Consider the following 20,423-nt stretch of genomic DNA (forward strand, 5'->3'; position numbering starts at 1 on the left):
GTGCTGTGCATGATGTCATAAGCCTAGGCCAAGGACCAGACAAACAGGAAGTGGGCTGTATAGGGCAGGGGTGCCCAACCTTTTGAAGAGCAAGGGCCACATAAGTGACTTGATAACTGGTCGCGGGCCCCAAATGAGTGGAGTGGGTGGATGGCACCCCACTCGGCTCTATAGAGCCCACTCTACTCTCAGCACACCAAACTCACAGGTAATAGAAGTCTATGGCTCAGTGCAGGTAACCCACAGGTGCACTTCTCTGCACCTGCGGATCAGTTTGAAAGCAGCCCAGTAACCACCGCAGAACAGGTATGCCCATATATAATAAACTTACCTTTAATAACAGTATTCTATTTTATTCCATCCCAGAGCAGGAGGTCGTGGGCCACATCAGAGGGCTCCGCGGGCCACATGTGGCCCCCGGGACACTGGTTGGGCACACATGGTATAGGGTATTGACTGGCAGAAAAAAGTTGTTTTATCATCTAAAGTAGAAACAAGGACAGAAGATTTAATAGATTTATTGGAAAAAATTACTGAAGGTCCGCTTTAAAATACTGTGAACCATGGATGTGTGTGAGCCGCTCAGGCTGTATGGGAATGATGTCCTGTGCCCGCCACTGAGTGCCGTCCAGGAAGGGACCAGTCTCGTCTACGCTCCAAGCAATGGTAGAGAGTGACTAGGTGTCCTGGACACCACACATCAAGGCAAGACCTGATGGTGAATGGCAGTCTCAGCCTGAGTAAGCTCCGGTGGGCGGCATGAAAAACAGAGGGCATTTTTTTCAATTTTTACAAAATTTGAGTTGGAAGATGCATGGCAATGTGCTTTGATGTGCATTTTCACAAGTTACCATTTATTTCAAGAAAAAAAAAAAAAAACTTGAAAATAGAAAAGTGTGTTCCCAGCGTGGCCATGACCAAATCTTCCTCTAAACACAACCAGATTGTTAAAATGAACCTCTAAAACGAAACATTAAGGCCACGTACACACGGTCGGTCAAAACCGATGAAAACGGACTGAAGGACTGTTTCATCGGTCCAAACCGATCATGCGTGGGCCCCATCGGTCAGTTATCCTTGGGTCAAAAAAATGAGAACTTGCTTTAAAATTGAACCGATGGGTCAAAACCGATCGTTAGTATGCAAAAGCATCGGTCAAAAAGCCGCGCATGCTCAGAATCAAGTCGACGCATTCTTGAAAGCATTGAATTTCATTTTTTTCAGCACGTCGTGTTTTACGTTACCGCGTTCTGACACAATCGGTTTTTTAACCAATGGTGTGTAGGCACATCAGACAGCTTCATCGGTTAACCGCTGAAACGGTCCTTCAGTCGGTTTTCATTGGTTTTCACCGATCGGGTGTACGCGGCCTAACTTTACTGGCATCAAAAGTATCCCACTGTGAATCCTCAGTCCCTCCTGGGAGATCCTGCATTGCCAGGATATCAGTGCTGCTATGAGATGATTAGTTGGAGAGACAGCAGTGATTCACGGATGGCACACATCCCGTCACATGTCCAACACCTACCTGACAGGTACACCAAAGCTGAATTGCAGCTATACCGAGCTCCACTGAACCAATGACACGCTCTGACAGCAGTTTGGAGCGGGCTGTACATGGAGATGGATCTAAGTAAATGCTAAGGTGGTATGCAGCTAATTACTAGGAAAACACCGCTCTCGGCATCCTGCCGGCACCCACTCCAGGGGGAGTGTATGACTAAATAAAGATGCAGCCTGGAGGGGGGAGGAGAAATGAAGCTGAATCTCCAGCGCTTATACCAGGGAAGTGCGGGAACTCACCTACCAGTATATACACACACACGTATGTTCCCTTCCCTCCGTATGAAGTGAAAGTATGTCACCAGCACACCACGGATCTCCAAAAACGAGTCCAAAGCTTTATTCAACGATCACATCATAGCACAGGGATCCTCAAACTATGGCCCTCCAGCTGTTGTAGAACTACACATCCCATGAGGCATTGTAACACACAGACATTCACAAACATGACTAGGCATGATGGGAATTGTAGTTCCTGAACAACTGGAGGGCCGTAGTTTGAAGACCCATGTCATAGCAAATGACGCAACGTTTTGGAGCCATGCGGGGCCCCTCCATCAGGAGGCTGCAGCTCCCATCTACATATACAGACATTCTGCAGGAACGTTTGCATTGGGAATAAATGTATTTGCTTCCCCCTGTATGGACGCACAGCAGTGGTGACATTTGTTATGGGGAAAGGACTGTCCATGAGGACACTTTCACTGTTAAACGGACGTTCAGAGGCAGTTGGACACTTTTTTTCCAACTGCCCCTAAACTCAATGTTGTCTTATGTTTACATGTACACAGGTTCATTTACTGTCATTTTTAGGCACTTGCGTTTATAGGCCTTTTTTTTTTTTTTTTTTTTTTAAGATAACCTGCGTTTAGTTTATAGGCCTTTTTCATTTTTGCCCATTCTTAAAAAAAAAGATTAACACAAACGTGGGAAAACGCAGCTAAATGCGGCATGTAAACGCGCCAAAACTGACGTTGTAAACGTGGGTTACTATCTGTCAAGTTAAAACATTCAGGAGAGGTTGTAAAAACGTCCCTCAAAAGAGATTTTTTGTTTTTTTAAATCAAAACCATTCCATACTTCTTTAACCACTTGCTTACCGGGCACTTTCAACCTCTTCTTGCCCATGCCAACATTCAGCACGGTCACACTTTTAATGACAATTGCGCGGTCATGGAACACTGTACCTAAATGAATTTTTTATCATTTCTTTCACACAAATAGAGCTTTATTCTGGTGGCATTTGATCACCACAGTTTTTTTTTTTGCCAATAAAAAAAAAAAAAAATAATGATTTATATCAAATAAAAATAAAATAAGTTTCATAGATTGTTAGAAAATTTAGCAAACCGTTATTTTTTCTCCTTCATTAATGTGTGCTGATAAAGCTGCACTGATGAGGCACTGATTGGCAGCACTGGTGGGCATTGATAGGTGGCATTGGTGGGCACCGGTATGCACTGGTAGGTGGCACTGTATAGCAGCAGTGGGTTTCCGTGGGTGGGACCGATGTCCCTCTGACAGAAGCCGGTAATCAGCTTTTTTTTTACTCCTCAAGATCTCAGCATGAAAAAAAAAAAAAAAAAAAGCAGATTACGATCTTCCGTTTATATCACGTGATCAGCTGTCATCAGCTGACAGCTGATCACATGGTGAGGGGCCAAAAATCGATCTCCACAGGGGGCACGACGCAGCCAGCTCATGCACGGGAGGAAGTACATGGATGAGCATGAGAACAGGTACTTTAGAAGGATGGTGTCAGCCGAGATGTTCCTGGAGATCCGCCAAGCAATATGAAATGTATATACAAAAAAGGATGAGAGCGCCACAAATCAAGGAGAGGTCTAGTAAAAGTATATTTACAACAAGAGGTCAGAAGGTAGGGCCAACATGTTTCTAGTGCTCCCCTTTGTGAGCATCTGAAATGCATTAGCTATACCTTCTGACCTCTCGCTGGACTTCTCTTTGATTTGTAGCACTCTCATCCATATATAAATATATTTCTAGAACTGTATTACCTTTAAAGCTGAACTCCAGGAAAACAGCTAAATGCACCACTGAAATACACATATGGGATTGTCTTTTACCTGCTGAAGGATTTGTATTTCAATTCATCCATTCCTGTGACCTGCACAGCTCTGCCACAAAGCACAGCCAAATTGTTGACCTGACTTTCATCTGCCGCAGTTAAAGTGTTACTAAACCCACAACAGTAAAAATCGGTCTGTATATGCAGTAAAGCATGCTTAATATTCTCACTGTAGAACCTAAGGGGTTAATCCTCTGCATTGTGTAAAAACGGCTGTTTGAACCTGTCTTCTTCGATTCTCTTTTTTACAGGAGTGACACAGTTTGGTGTGTGTTGCTAGGGAGTTTTTTGCATGTGGCCAGAGGTGTGGGGGCGCCAAAGACACTTGGTACCCGTGCGTCACTGGTGCCCCCGTACCTCTGGCCAAATGCGGTACTGCACACCCCAGCGGTTTGAACCTTGCGCTTCCTGCGAGACAACGCTTACAAAGAGAGTCAGGGTTTTGTTTTGTTTTTAAACAACATTACTCGTAATCCGAGGTTCCACTGATGACACGGAGGAGTTTTGAAATCAGCCTATAAATCAGCCTATAACAGTAATAAAAATACAGGAAATCAGAGTGAAAAAAAAATCAAGAAAGAAAAAACGAATTCTTTCATCTAGAGCAGGGGGTGTCAAACTCAGTTTCATTGTGGGCCGCATCAGCATTATGATTGCCCTCAAAAGGGCCGGTTGTATCTGTAAGATTAGATGTCCAGCGCATCCCCTCCCCTTACATTAGATGTCAAGAGCCACCCCACCATCAGAGGTTGAGTCCCCCACTCTCCCTTACATCCCAGTGCACCCCCCTTTCTTTATGCTGCTGCTGGGAAGAAGCTGGATGCATTGCTTGAAAGCAGAAAGTAAGGGTCTGAAGGAGGACCAGAGGAGGGCTGGAGCTCTCCTGCAGATGCTGGAGAGGTGTGAGGGCCACATGAAACGGCCTGGAGGGCCAGATCCGGCCCGGGGCCTTGTGTTTGACACCTGTGATCTAGATGTTACTGTAACAGATGTACATCAGCGCTGACAGGAAATATATGACATTATTCCTATAACTAAAGATGTTGGATAAGAATGATGGGATCTTCTCTCTCTTCAACTATGACGCCGCCATCCCGATTCTGCTTTCACTGCCAGGTGAGTCACAGACGTCTCCGTTCAGAAGACCCCCCCCCACATCTTATTTCCTATCCTGGTGACACTCTGATGGACAGCATTCAAATCCGACATTGGTTTTAATCATTCCCCGCTCTATTCTTAAAGAAAAAATATATTCTGTATGTTTTACCTGCCAAAAGACTTGTAGTTCTGTTCTGTTCTGCTGGCTTTGAGATCCCGGTACCCCTGCCAAACATCAAAGATCTAAAGATATAAGGAGTAGAGTTCTAGTCCGATTGTATCCAAAAATGTTTAATCTATCCTTTTTTTTTTTTTTTTTTTTTACACATTCGACAAAAAGACCTTTATCAGAGGTTACAGTTTAATCTCCATCCCTCTCCACAATAATAATAGTAGATACATTTTTTTGAGGGGGGGGGGGTAACTTTCTTCTTTTTTCCAGGCTGGAATACCGCAACATGCTGCAGCACCCCCCTGGAAGAACCTTGTCACATATCCCTGGAGGCCGCAGGAGCCCCTTCACAGAGTATTCAGGGGATGGAGCTGTATGTATCATTGGGGGCTGGGCCGCCTGAATCCACAAGAGGCAGTCAGATAAGGAGGATCAAGATGGTGGAGAGGAACCGATGTCCTGACAAAATAAAAAACTACGTCACTTCTGCTTTCTTTAACCTCTTAAGCCCTGGACCATTATGCAGGTAAAGGACCTGGCCCTTTTTGTGATTCGGCACTGCGTCGCTTTAACTGACAATTGCGCGGTCGTGCGACGTGGCTCCCAAACAAAATTGGCGTCCTTTTTTCCCCACAAGTAGAGCTTTCTTTTGGTGGTATTTGATCACCTCTGCGGTTTGTATTTTTTCTGCTATAAAAAAAAAAAATAGAGCGACAATTTTGGAAAAAAATACAATATTTTTTACAGCAGTAAAGCGCCGCTAAAACTTGTGATGCTTTACTGCTAATCCCGGCACCGCCCCAGTGTGAAATTAGCCCCAAAGCTTCTGCCAAAACGCGTCAACGCTATTGTTTTATTATCACTTCGATGTAACCAATAAACTAGATTTCAAGGATTCCAGTGTTGCCCGCTCTTCCTATTGCTTATGAAGATTTCCTGTACAACCCCCCATCAACCACAGCACTTGTGTGATATGGGCAAATTACTGAGGGAGAATACACACACATGTACAACGCTAAATTGCAGAGCAATTCAATGCTCCAGCAGCTCTGCGTTTTGCCGGCTGGCTAGAGGTCAGTATGGTGCACGATTTAGTGCACCACACTGTCCCTTTTTCTTTTTTGCACCAGCTTTATTTAAAGTGTACAAACTGTACACTTCAATCACTGCAATGTCGGGTGCCTGATATTGCAGTGTGATTCAGGCTGGTGCGCTGCAATAAAATGCAGCACGTCTCAAAATTACTCCGAGAGATGATGGGGGGGGACAGATGCTGCATCCACCGAAGTAGGCTTCTTAGCCAAAATGTGTCAGCGTATAGCCTGTACCCATGTAACCAATAAAGTACAGTTGAACCTCGAATTACGAGCATAATCCGTTCCAGGAGAATACTTGTAATCCAAAGTACTCGCATATCAAAGCAAGATTCCCCATTGAAGTCAATGGAAACGAAAATAAATTTGTTCCGCATTGACTTCAATGGGATGCAGTACCGAATACGACCAGAGGTGGGGGAGGGGGCCAGAGAGCGCCGGTGACTTGTCCTCAATGTTCCCCTAACGGGGAAGTTCCTTCACTGACTGCGCAGGCGCAAACTTCCCAACGGAAATCTCCGAACCTCGCCCGGCATCTAGGCTCATTCTTCAACATCCCCGTGGATTGGAGGATGTTAAAAGAGCCAGGAGGCCGAGCGACCGGAGCGAGCCGTCCGAGCGAAGCGAGGACGTGAGGCCGACTGGCCACTTACCTCGAAATCCACGTCGCCCTGGATGCTGGCTGAGGTTTGGAGATTTCCGTCAGCAAGTTTGCGCCTGCGCAGTCCTTGTAGGAACTTTCCAGTTAGCTGGAACCGTCTCAGCACACCAGATTGCGCATGCGCTGGAACAAGCACGGCAGATCACCGGAAAGGCCAAAAAAGGCCCGAGGACACTGACTTTTACCTCAGGCTAAATGGGGTACTGCAGGCCAATGTTCGGCTTTTCTCGGCTCCTGGGCCCCCGTACCTCAGGCCAAATGAGGTACTGCGGCCTATTTTCGGCTGTGCGCGGCTTCTACGCCCCCCCCTACCTCAGGCCAAATGAGGTACCGCAAACCTATTTAGCTTGAACTCTGTTCGTCTTGCGAGTCACTCGCAAACAGAGTCAAATTAAAAAAAATAAAATAAAAAAAGTTGCTTGCAAATCAAAATGCTCTCAAACCAAGTTACTCTTAAACCGAGGTTCCACTGTACTTTTATTCAAGAGCATCCAAGTTGCCAGCACTTTTTGATTCAAGCATTGTATTTATGGGGAGTGAACGTCCTGGCTAGAGCACCGGATCACAGCTCGTGGATTTCTATATTGGCAGTGGAGCTGGGGGGCAACGTTTTGTTTCACCTAGGTAAGTAAGATTCTAAAAAAAAAAAAAAAAAAAACTCCTCTTTTTTAAAGGAAAGATTGTATGACGGAGTTCAGCTTTAATAATGAATTCCCAACTTGTATAACCAATTGGATAGTTTTTCTTCTATCCATAAACTGACACGTTTGAATATTTTTCACCAAATGGTACAGTGCTGAAAACCTACTAAGAAGTTGCTGAAATATTAATGTTATTTGCACTTGTAGAATGGCCAAAAAAATGAAAAATAGCAGTCAGGAAGCGACAGGCAAAGGGCAGCGCCTAACGCGTTTCTAGCTGTGCCCCTCAAAAAGCAGATATTTGTGGCTTGGAACTTTGCAACTGCCTCATCACCGGCAAGACTTGTCTGCCAGAACAGGCTTTGATGTGAGAAGACAGCGCGCCCATGACAGCCCAGGGGATCACATCACAAGTATTCATGTAGCTCGTCTGCCGACTGCGAGAGAGATGTGAGGAGACTTTAAACCTATGCTCGTTTAAGTGTCAGAGTATGCAGCGTGTGCCCTCTTCCGCTGTCACCGACTACGGCGCACCCAGCTTCTGGGGTACAGGAGGAGGAACTAAAGGAGGCCGTGTTTGGACAATACATACAATGAAGAACTTGTATGGGAAGCGCCGATTAAAAGATGTTAAAACAGGATAATGTTCTGGGAAACATAAGATGTACAGTTTTGAGGAAAGACGGGAAAGGGGAGATCATGGTTGAAACTTTTAAAGTATAGTAATACCTTGGATTACGAGCAGAATTCATTCCAGAGGAATGCTTGTAATCCAAAGCACTTGTATATCAAAGCAAGTTTCCCCATAGGAATCAATGGAAACTCAGCTAATTCGTTCCAGCGTCACTGCTAGTGTATGCAGTACTGGATGTGGCCAGAGGTGAGGGGTGCCAGAGACATTTGGAAACTGAGAGCCTCTGGCGCCCCCCCACCTCTGGCCACATGCGGTACTGCACACCCCAGAGGCTTTAAAGGGGTTGTAAAGGTTCGTCTTTTATTTTCTAAATAGGTTCCTTTAAGCTAGTGCATTGTTGGTTCACTTACCTTTTCCTTCGATTTCCCTTCTAAAAAAAATTTTTTTGTCTGAATTTCTCACTTCCTGTTTCTCCTCATTTCTCCTGTTTCTTTCATCCGAGTGGTGAAAAGTCATTTAGAACAGCTTACCGAGGAGGAACAGGAAGTGAGAAATTCAGACAAAGAAAACAAAGAAAAAAAAAAAAACACATTTAGAAGGGAAATCAAAAGGAAAAGGCAAATGAACGAGCAATGCACGGATTACTGTAAAAATGACACTGGCAGTGAAGAGGTTAACCTGTAGGGGGTGCTAAAGGGGTTAAGTGTGATCTAGGGAGTGATCCTAACTGTTAGGGGGCGTGGCTTGCCATGACACGTCACTGATCATTGTTCCCGTTGACAAGGTACAGACGATCAGCGACATGTCACTAGGAAGAACGGGGAGATGTTGTGCTCTGTGACCCGCTTGCAGGACACTGGCGGACATCGAGTCCGTGGGTCCCGCGTGCACGATCACGGAGGTCGCGAGGGCGGCGTGCGACCACACAGCGGCAAATTTAAGGGGACGTGTATATATGTCCCATTTGCGCAGCCGTGTCATTCTGTCAACATAAAAACTCATGAGGCGGTCGGCAAGCGGTTAAATGCGACATCGGGGGATGAATTGCTCCAAAAAGTGAGTGTTAAAATGGCAATGTTAATATATATATATATATATATATAAATAAATATAAATATAAATAAAAACATATTAACATGTCGTTAGAACTCCACTTTAAGCTTGAAGGTATTAAAACCTAAAGATCAGCGATTGGGTTCAAATTTACTTTGATCCAACACACTGCAGCTTTAAAACTAGAGCACAAACTTTTATCAGAAACCACACAAAATGTTCCCCTTCTCTCTAAATTTCATCACAGGACTGAGCACTACAAAAGGACTAAAGATTTAAAACCCAGAACAGACACCACTCATGGCTGGAAATAGGTAGGGACAACAGAAAGAACTGTGGCCATTGTGTTTCCTATATATAACAAGTTCAAAATTCCTTTCTGAAAACTTTCAAGCCTAAAAAAAAAAAAAAATGGAAAAGAAGAGGAGAAGCAGAATCTCGCCACTTACAATACACAAAAAAGTTTAACAGGTAAGGATCTCTGATGCCAGAGCTTCCACTTCGGACAACAGTTCAGTCAGCTGCATGTTGGCCAAAGTAAAAAAAGTCTGCAGCTTTACTCAGCTGACCCAAGGTAAAGGGGGCATTTTTTAACCAATCATCAATGTATGTAATGGCACATTTCTCCCCTGACCACCAATAGCAGGGGGCGCTACACTGACCACCAATGGAAGGAGCCATGTTTCCAACTGACAATATTCTAGTCATTATTTTAGGTTTCAGTTCATGAATATCATGTAATGATGCTTAACCTCCTCCATACCATGCAAATTCCAGCATTCATCTCCTACATGTAAAATTATATATATATATATATAATTATTTATTTTTTACCAGAAAATGACTCAGAACCTGTACGTTTTCATCAGATCTCACCAGATCCGATGTGGACAGATGGGGGACGTATCGCCATACGTCAGATTTTGGCGGATTGGGTCGGATGTCAGCGGACATGTCTCCGCTGACATCCAACGCTCCATAGGATAGCATGACGCGGCCGTTCAGGTACGCCGACAAAACTGACAAAACGGACCTGAACAGTCCGACCGTGTGAAAGGGGCCTGAGGGTGAACCTTTCCTTTCAAAAGTGGAGTTCCAACTGCTTAAAAAAAATACCATGGACAATTGTTTTTGTATTAATCCTAGTGCAATTACTCACGTTTTACTTCTTGATCGCCGGTTTCACAAACAAAGATATATTTTATTCTGCCTTGATGGCATTTCCCATATTGCTTGTGGGCATGTGAAGCCCACAAGCACAATCTTCCGGGACACGGGGCAGCTGAGCGACCAGCATGCACCACTAGGGGTGCAACGGATCGTCACCGACCCGTGATCTGAACAGATCACCCTGTTCGGATCGGCACACCACGCGATCCGCGGAGCGCTCCGGAGCCTCGGCCGTAGGAAAGTCCCCGGCTTAGGCCTAGCTCCGGAGCGGCGGCCATCTTGCTCCACCCCTGTGTGCTTGTCAGAGGCCAGAGCACAGCGTGACACGCCTCCCCGCCTCAGAGAGGGGGGTGACGCCAGGGTGGAGGGGGGTGACACCGGAGTAATGATAGTGATTAGGTGGGTGTAACAAGATTTGGCTTTTTTGTTTTTTTGCTGATCCGATCCGTGACTCCTGATCCGAGGATCGATCCGATCCGTGATTTTTTTGATCCGTTGCACCCCTATGCACCACCCATTCTCGCGCATGCGCAGTGTCAACGGCTTGCAGCGCCGTACACTTCAGACGTTTCCATCGGAATGGGTGTCGTCGTCTGAAGTGCCCGCCATGTTGCGATGGCAATGAAGCCCTCGGTGTAAAAAAAAAAAAATAATAATTCCAAATGTTTTTGCTTATGCATAATGCTATAGAATTATGAAAAGTTTTTTTTTTTTTGTGGAACTTTAATATTTATCTGAGATTGCAAATTAATTTGGAGAAAACAAAAATGTATTTATATCCTCTGTGGTTATTGAGGGATATACAGTATTTCATTAAAAGTGCAACTTTCAGTCTTTTGGTAACCCAAGATTTATATTCTGCACACAGAAAATAAACGAAACCCAGAATCCTTTTTGTCCTTTTTCTTCACCGTTTCCCAATGCCCGCCGTATTTATACCGCAATCCACCTGCAGCAATTCCGTGAGTCTTCCTGTCTGCGGTGGTCTGACATAGCAGGCCCTCTTCTGGTGCCTCATACCGGGGGTGTCAAGCATGTATACTCAGTGTAGAGGAAGCAGAGGGTACCTCGGAGCCGTGCACAATGACTAAATGACCGTATGCGCTAGATGTAAAAAAGGAAAAAAGGAGCATGGAAATTTCTTTGGCGATGTAACGAGGCCCTACTGTATTCACCATATGTGCGGGGCATGCAGATAACAATGGCAGCCGTGTAGGGAGTGCCTTTGGTCAGAAGAGAACACGGCAGCCTAATAGGAATTCTTTGTTCTTCAAAAGGGTCTCCTCTCCCCTTTTGTGCTTCACTTAATTCATGGCATCTGAGCTGCTCTTGAACTTGACAGGCTCGGAGAAAAAGAATGGGGGGGATGGGAGGTAAGGGGAATAAAAGAAAAAAAAAAAAGCCTTCAAACGAATTTCCTCAGAAAAAAAGAAAAGGAAAAAAAAAAAAAAGAAGACAGGGAAAGGGGGGAAAATAAATGATTACTCTTCAAGCGAAAGGCACTGGACTTTCTGGGAGACAGAACCGGTTGGAAACTTCAGCAACAACTTATTTATTTTTGATCTCCAGGCTTTTTTTTTTATATATATATTTTTAGCTAGAAATTGGGTATTCATGATGTGTCTTCAGACGTGACCTCCGAGGCCTCTACTTAATAAAGCAAAGAGCAGTGTGCACCTGGAGTAATCCAATGCATCCAATCGGAAATGAGCTTTTATTGTTCTGACTGCGATGGCAAAACCTGGCAGACGAGGGTGATGGGACGGATGCATTGTGGTTTACATTACTGGAAAAGAAAATGTTTAATAAAAAAAAAAAAAAAAAAAAAAGCAGATGTAAACCCAAATCACAAGATTTATCAAAAGTTGATATTTCAAAAAAGTATTTTTTAAATCTGCAGCTTTCATTCAAATAATCCCTGGTGGTAATGCCTGTTGAAGAGTGACAACGTTCTTTCCCTGAACCCAACTGATCTCCTGTGTTGTCATAAGCGCTCTCAAGGTAGGACTACAAGTGGCAGTGCCAACACACACATGGTACAAGCATGAAGTTCCCATTAGGAAACACAAGGCATTATAAAGGAGGTACCCAGTAGATTCTACAAGAAAAATGACAACTAGCCTAACTAGGTCATCTTTAATCCTATTCCAAAACCAAGGGTGCCGCACAAGGGCCCCAACAGGTCCTTATCTGCTGTCAGATCGTTGCAGCTCTGTAAAGATCAATGCAAAGAAGGAAAAGTCCCAAAAGCCGCACATCACAACAAAGCCTTGTGTGTGGAAAGTGAAAACTCTGATCAGGTCACATCCTACGCATTTCGCCTCACCTACACGTAATCATTCAAAATGATTGTAAAGTCTAGTTTAAAAAATAAAATAAAAAATACCAAACATGTTATACTTGCCTCCTCTGCAGTTGGTTTTGCACAGAGCAGCCCAGATCCTCCTCTTCTCGGGTCACTCTTTGCTTCTCCTGGCCCATCCCTCCTATCGAGTGCCCCGACAGTCAACATCTTCCTGTGGAGGCACTGGAGCAGAGTCACAGCTCTGTGTATCCATTCAGACAGGAAGCCCCGACCTGGCCCTCCCCCTTCCTCCCCCCGATTGGCTGACTGACTTCGACAGCCACGGTTGCCAATGGCACCGCTGCCGTGTCTCAGCCAATCAGCAGGAGTGCCCTGGACAGCTTAGACATTCATGGACATCACTGGAGAGAGATGGGGCTCAGGTAAGTAATTGGGGGGTGCTGGGAAAGCTTCTATACACAAAAGGTTCATCTTAGAATGCATTAAAGACGCATTTCTATGTGTGGGCAGGCTGGTTGTACACAAGTTGATCAACCTGCCTGTTGGGTTTTCCCCAAGTGGGAAGTACTGCCAGGTATATAGCTGGCAACACTGAGGCCTCATGCACACTGGACGTTAACGTTATAAAAAACGCCAGTAGCTTTGCAGTGAGTTTTCAACGTTTTCATCGTTTTTTCAATAGCGTTTTTTTGTTGAAGAAAAACATTTTTTTTTCAATTGATCAAAAAGTAAAAAAAACACACTGGTGAGTGACGTTTGAGCGTTTAGCGACATTTATCAGCGTTAGAGCTCTTTTACAGCTGAAAAACGTCTTTTAGAACCCACTAGTTTTGGATTTTTTTTACTGCTCAAAAACGCCACTGCCCAAAACTGCTGATAAAAGCCTATGTGTGCATGGACACACAGGATAACATGGAGAGTTTGACTGTAGAAAAAACGTCTACTGCCAAAACCAGCTGCTGTAAAAACGTCCAGTGTGCATGAGGCCTGATAGTTTTTCCTGTCAAAATACAATTTTACAGTGAGAAGGATTCCTCCATCCACCTTGAATGTCTTTGTGGATGGGGGAATCTACCAATAGACTTACATGGATGGGAAAACCTCATCTCCAAACTGCAGCTCTTTGCTTGTCTTTCTTTCCCTTGATACACTATTCCTCCCACCGACACCATCAATGGAGCACTATTCCTCCCACCGACACCATCAATGGAGCACTATTCCTCCCACCGACACCATCAATGGAGCACTATTCCTCCCACCGACACCATCAATGGAGCACTATTCCTCCCACCGACACCATCAATGGAGCACTATTCCTCCCACCGACACCATCAATGGAGCACTATTTCTCCCACTGACACCATCAATGGAGCACTTATTCCTCCCACCGACACCATCAATGGAGCACTATTTCTTGACACCATCAATGGTGCACTATTCCTCCCACTGACACCATCAATGGTGCCCTATTCCTCCCACTGACACCATCAATGGTGCACTATTCCTCCCACTGACACCATCAATGGTGCACTTATTCCTCCCACTGACACCAATGATGGAGCACTATTCCTCCCACTGACACCAATGATGGAGCACTATTCCTCCCACTGACACCAATGATGGAGCCCTATGGAGGGGAGAAAGCCTCATAAGTCAAACCCATTTTTTGTTAGTTTGGTCTGAGCGGAGTTCCAGGTTTGTTTGTTTTTTTAAACCCCCATGGTTGCACCTAGTTATAAACATATTGGTATGATAATTAAATGATTATCTTATTATTCTTTTTTCTTCTCTGGGACACAAAGTTTAAGGCTACTTTCACATTGAGGTGCCTGAAAAACGCCTCCCCTGCAGCCCCACTTGAAAGCCCGAGTTTTTACACTGGGGGCGGTGCGCTTGCAGGAAGTTAGAAAAAGTCCTGCAAGTAGCATCTTTCGGGCAGTGTGGGAGAGGTGAATACACTGCTCCTGCCATTAGAATCAATGGGCACCGCTACCGAAGCACCTGCAAAGCGTTTCGGCAGCGGCACTTTGCGGGCACCATTAACCCTTTATTAATTGGACACTACTGAAAAACTATATAAAAAATAATAATGTACCGTTGTCCCATCAATTAAAAAAAAAAAAAAAAAGAAAGAAGAAGAAGAAGAAGAACAGAGGTTTTGAGGCAACTTTGGACTTTCATGGCACGATAAAGATAAAGACTCACATAAGCGATATATATACAAAAATATACATTTATTAAAGAAAAAACACAAAATTAAAAGTAGTCCTTTAGTGTCAGGATACAGAATACATAATTTTATAGCTCTGAAAATAGAAACTGTAAACACAGACGTAAAACCATCCGTGTATGGGGGGGGGGGGGGAATCAGATGTTCGTCCTTTGACAGTTCCAACTCTACATGTTTCGCGGTATGACCGCTTCCTTCTTCAGGAGTATATTTTCAAAGTTTATATGTATGGATATCGCTAGTAACCCTTTACTCGTCCGCTAGCAGGGGTTAAAAGTGCCCTACTAGTGGCCAAAAAGCTAAAATTAGCAAAGCTTTACCACTAAACAACCCCCCCCCCCCCACCCCCCAGCGTGAAAGTAGCCCAACATGTGGATGGGACTCTGCTTTAAAAACATAGTATTAAAATTAAAAAGTCAAATATATTACAGTTACCGTATATACTCAAGTACAAGCGAGTTTTTCAGCACATTTGTTGGTGCTGAAAATGCCCCCCTCTGCTTACACTCGAGTCACCTTTTAGCGCCTGATCTTCTGGACTTTGGGGACCCAGTACTGGCCGGCTGTAGGTCCCCTGGACTCCAAACTTTGCACACATATAGCCCCACTATAAGTGTGCAAAGTTTGTTGTCCGGGGGACCTACAGCCGGGGAGCACCGATTTTTCAAAGTCGGGCACCCCTTCAATAGACTTCCATGTTAAACTGTAATTTCTCCAGTAAATTTGTGGACCCGGTATTGGCCGGCCGTAAGTCCTCTGGACCCGAAACTTGGCACACATGTAGCCCCAGTTCTTCTCTACAAGTGTGCAAAATTTGCGGTCTGTGGGGGGCGGGCGGAGGGGCACTTATGGCTGGGGAGCAACGATTTTTCATAGTGGGGCACCCCTTCTATATTCTCCCATATTAAATGCAAGTCTAGGCATGGGCACAGAGAGGCATGGGCACAGAGAGGCATGGGCACAGAGAGGCATGCAGATGTACACCCTAGGCTTATACTCGAGTCAATTCCTTTTTTTCCATTTTTTGTGGTAAAATTAGGTGCCTCGGCTTATACTCAAGTTTTTTTAAACAGTCATTTTTGGTTTGCGGCAAATGACATTATGAATTTTTGGTTTCGCCACAAAAATTTCCATTTGGTGCACCTCTACTTTAAATAAAGGGAGACAATTAAATTCTTTCCTGTGCACATGGAATCATTTAATCCTGAACATTTAAACTTCTTGCAAAAGCCCAACCATGATGTATATAAGCCATTTCAGAAGAGGTATAGTGATTAATTTGGTGATCGCTGCGCCCCCCCCCCAGTCATATGAATGGTTCAGATTGACCAGCTCAGCATCAAAGTGCCCCAAGGACTGGCGACAAAGTCACTATGCACAGCGCCCGAGTTACAAACAGGGGGCAATTCAACCATACAGGATAAATATACATAACAAGGAGGAAGACCATTTTAAGGAGCTGACCCGCACACTGCATTTGTCTAGTTACATAGCGAGGAAATCTGGACTGAATGCGTGACCTTTTTATACTCCTCCATGTCAGTGATCTCTTCACCCCAACCAAAAAAAAGAAACAAAGTGCAAAGCACACATTTTAATAATGTATTCTATGTAAATCTCAGGCCCCCTATATCACTGCATCTATAGTGTCTTATCTGCGGGGCATGTCATCATATATTACGCGGAGGAAACGCGTTTTAGGGTAGAAATTTACATCTTTTTTTTTTTGTGTTTTATTAAACGAATTAGACACACAGGCACAAACGTTTATTGTAATTATTTTTTTCCCTGGCTTAACGCTTGCATGCTGTTCCCTAGGATGTATGATAAGCGGGGTCAAATAGCAAACAGAGGTCCATCAAGACGAGCATAATGCTGTCACTTTGGATGCAATGTCAACGCCGTACATCCTAACCAACCAACCAAGAGTAGGGTCATGCCGAGCAGACCCCCGTGACCCGGGCCCCATCTTAGCCTGATGACTTGCGGGATGCATTAGGCCATCTGCTACAGGAAAATCCCAGTAGGGGTCAGGGCAGCCACAAAAGCTTCGGGGGCAGGCTGACGATTCAGAACAAATTCTGTTTCTAAAAAAGGGGAGAGAAAGAAAAAAACGGACATTGTGTGGCAAGCGTGCCATGGGGACAACAAGCCGCTCGCTCACAGAGCTGCTTAGCAGAATTCAGGCTGCAAGAACCAAAGGAAGGCCGTATGTGGAGACCGTCATTGACAACGCTATACCTCCCAACTTTACGAGATGGGAATGAGGGACAACCATTAGCAAAAAGTATGTAGGAATAGGACACACCCCCTTAAAGAAATACAAAAAAAATAAAAAATTGTTAAACCCACAAGTGCTTTTTTTTTTTACCAATAGTATTCTTTTATCCTGGCTTAGAAATCGGATGAAAGGTTTAGCACTGGCTTTGTAGGAACACAGGATCCAGGCCTTTCTTACCATCAGAACGCAGATCTCTGTCTTGCCTGTGAACCGAACGATCGGTGGGTGCCAGTGGACATCGGGTCTGCAGGAGCCGCTGTGTAGAATCACACTTGTGCCCAATACCCAGAAATGCAGGAGGTATAATTAATATATTATATATATATATACATATACACACACACACACACACACACACACACACACACACACACATATATATATATATATATATATATATATATATACACACACACACACACACACACATACATACACACACACACACACACACACACAAACACACACACACACGTGATCCTGTGCAGCACAGCTGCCCTGTAGCAGTAAAAAAACTGCTATAGGGTAGTTGGCAAGTGGTTACATTTTCTGTATCAATCCCTACAGCCACATTGAAGAGGCTTCCAACAGTGTCTCTGTGTTAGACGGCAGACCCTCGTCAATCAATCCTGTACTGTAGGCTGTATTACTTAGCTAAAGGTCATGTAATCTTTGCTAAATGGGGAAAGTTGGATATGCCAACAAGCTGGCACTGCCTGAACCACCATGTGACCAAGGGCCAGACATAATTCATATGACCTGAGGGAGCCTGAAGCAGCAGTTTCCTCAGGGCAAGTATTCACCAAACAAAAAAAACATAAAAAAAAAGGAGGAGATGTAAACCAATTGCTAAAATCTCATATAAGTTATAAAATGCTAATGTATTACAAAAGCAACTTTCAATCACTTTAAAGCTGAACTCCAGGAAGATATAAAAGACTCACATTAATGCAGCTCTGTAATCATTAATACAACAGCAAGTGTATTTTATTATTACATGCCATGCAAGTACCCGAATCTGACCCGGGATCAGCATCTTGCAGTCCCTGTATACTGTAGTGAAAGGAATAAGCGGATGTGAGGAGTCCGTTCATGTGCAAGCAGGAAAAATGCGGATAGCAGAAGAAAGCAGAGTGACCGATAAGCTCATCACTGTGCTGCTTCTCCTTTCAATGTCCAGTCCCTGACATTGCAAAGAGTGGTACTAATGTTTAGGTCAGTATGTGTAACACATTACCACTTGGTGTACAGTTCAGCCGCAGCAAGTTTCAGTCGCTCAGTTTTATAGGCTGCAGGTAATGGGGCTGGATAGTGTGCCTGTGCCTGTGCCTTCAGCACCCATTGAAAATGCTGGAAACTAATTCACAAGGGCTAAACACCCAATGTGCACAAAGCCATGAGGCCTAAAAAGTATTAGCTGGGAGTTCAGATCTGGCTAGTGCAGCGGTCTCTAAACTGTGGCCCTTTGCTTGCCTTTATCTGGCTCCGGCACTATACCTCCCACTGACACCAACCATAGGACACCATTTCTCCCACTGACAACAATGGGGCACTATTCCTCCCAGACACCAAAAATGGGGCACTAGCCGCCGCCGCCCCCCCCCCAGACACCCAGACACCAACAATGGGGCACTAGGCCTCCAACAGACAACAATGGGGCATTAAGCCTCACACAGACACCAACGATGGAGCATTGTTTACTACAACTGGACAAAAAGGCCATTTTCATCTCCCACTGGCCCTGGCCAGCTCCACTAAAGTCTGAAGAACAGAAGATTGGCCCTTTGTGTAGAAAGTTTGGCAAACCTTGGGCTAGTGTGTCTAACACTGTCCTCACCCCCATGCTGGTGTCCAAAGGCATCTCCTTTGCTCCGCCATAACGTGGACCCACCTTAGGACAGGAAGTGTGCCAATTGCCGAATCACCAAATAAAATATTGGGGGGGGGGGGGGGGCGGCGAGATGCATAAACAAAGAAAATTAATGCAGCCACCACACTTAAAGGGGTTGTAAAGGTTTGTTTTTTATTTTCTAAATGGGTTACTTTAAGCTAGTGCATTGTTGGTTCACTTACCTGTTCCTTCTATTTCCCTTCGGATTTTTTTTCTTTGTCTGAATGTCTCACTTCCTGTTCCTCCTCAGTAAGCTTGCCCCCATCATCCGAGCGGTCTTGGCTGGGGGTTAGTCAGCATGCTTGCCCCCTCCCTTGGGACTACATCCATGCGGAGAGACGCTGTGTTCAGGAGGAACAGGAAGTGAGAAATTCAGACAAAGAAAAAAACATTTTGGGCCCTTTCACACGGAACGGATCCGTGATGATCGGCCCCGTGAACCTCCGCTTGCTCAGTTGGGATCGCTCCGCTGATCCCCGCACACTGTGCAGGGACCGCCCTGTCAAATATCCGCTCTCCCCTATGGTGGAATCGGATGAACATGGACCGTCTGTCCATGTTCACCTAATCCGATCCGCAGACGGATGGAAAAATAGGATTTCCTCTGTCTGCAGAATCGGCGGATTGCAGACCTGGATGAGATCGGGTGTCAGCGGATGAACATTCGCTGACACCCGCGTTCCCATAGGGATACATACATGTCCCTTTTTTCATCCGTAAACGGATGGATGAAAAAGCGGACATACGGTCCGCAGGTGTGAAAGGGGCCTTAGAATGCAAATCAAAGAAAAAGGTAAGTGAACCAACAATGCACTAGCTTAAAAAGGAACCTATTTAGAAAATAAGCAACGGACCTTTACAACCACTTTAAAGGATTTTAAGCTGCAATATATTAAATTTTTATTGTTGTGTTTAATATTGCTTTAAGCGCCACTAGGGGGCAAAACGCATTAGCAGAAGAAGTGGATTGGACCGTCAGTGTTCATGCTGCAACTTGAACAATAAAGTTGTTTTTGGCCTGAAAGCCAACAGGATGCAGCCTTGTACAGGCTATATTAAAAAGTTGGGCGGCATGCTTCGGCAAGCTAAACGTCATCCCGTTAAGATTTAGATCTACTTTAAATGCGAAAATAATAAAACGTAGAAGTTGTGTTTGAGCTGCATGCACCTTTGATCAAATTACACCCCCTCATTGAAACACACTACAAAAGGTCCGACAAAGACATTGAAAACGTTTGTAAAAACATTTCTTTTGGATGCCATTTAGCTGTAATTTCTCTCCGGCAGATCATATTTTTAGCACAGTGAATGTCTGGAGACGGGCCAGTGCACTTGTTGTGGTAACTGCTTCTACAAAGAATGCCAGAAAACCGAGAGAATTAGGACGCTGTATGCAGATCTGCAGAAACGACTGAAAACCGGCTCTTTGTCAGTTACCATGGATACTGGGACCACGGTGCGTCTCTATAACTTTTCTACATGGTTTCTGGTAATCCTGTTACAATGATGGGATGCCACTTCTTTTTTTTCCCTGCAGAAGA

The 20,423-nt window shown here is 44.7% G+C and overlaps 1 protein-coding gene across 1 annotated transcript in view; it reads right to left on the minus strand.

The window, feature by feature from the left end:
* Positions 1-20,423, minus strand: part of POU2F1 (POU class 2 homeobox 1) — a 219,110-nt gene that overhangs the window by 123,791 nt on the left and 74,896 nt on the right. The window contains exon 2 of the mRNA XM_040339081.1: positions 4,920-4,993. Within this exon, the coding sequence (XP_040195015.1) occupies positions 4,920-4,986 (67 nt within the window). The 5' untranslated portion in view covers positions 4,987-4,993. The remainder of the gene's footprint in view (positions 1-4,919; positions 4,994-20,423) is intronic.

The sequence above is a fragment of the Rana temporaria genome, chromosome 2 (genome assembly GCF_905171775.1).
Source record: "Rana temporaria chromosome 2, aRanTem1.1, whole genome shotgun sequence".
Taxonomy (NCBI): domain Eukaryota; kingdom Metazoa; phylum Chordata; class Amphibia; order Anura; family Ranidae; genus Rana; species Rana temporaria.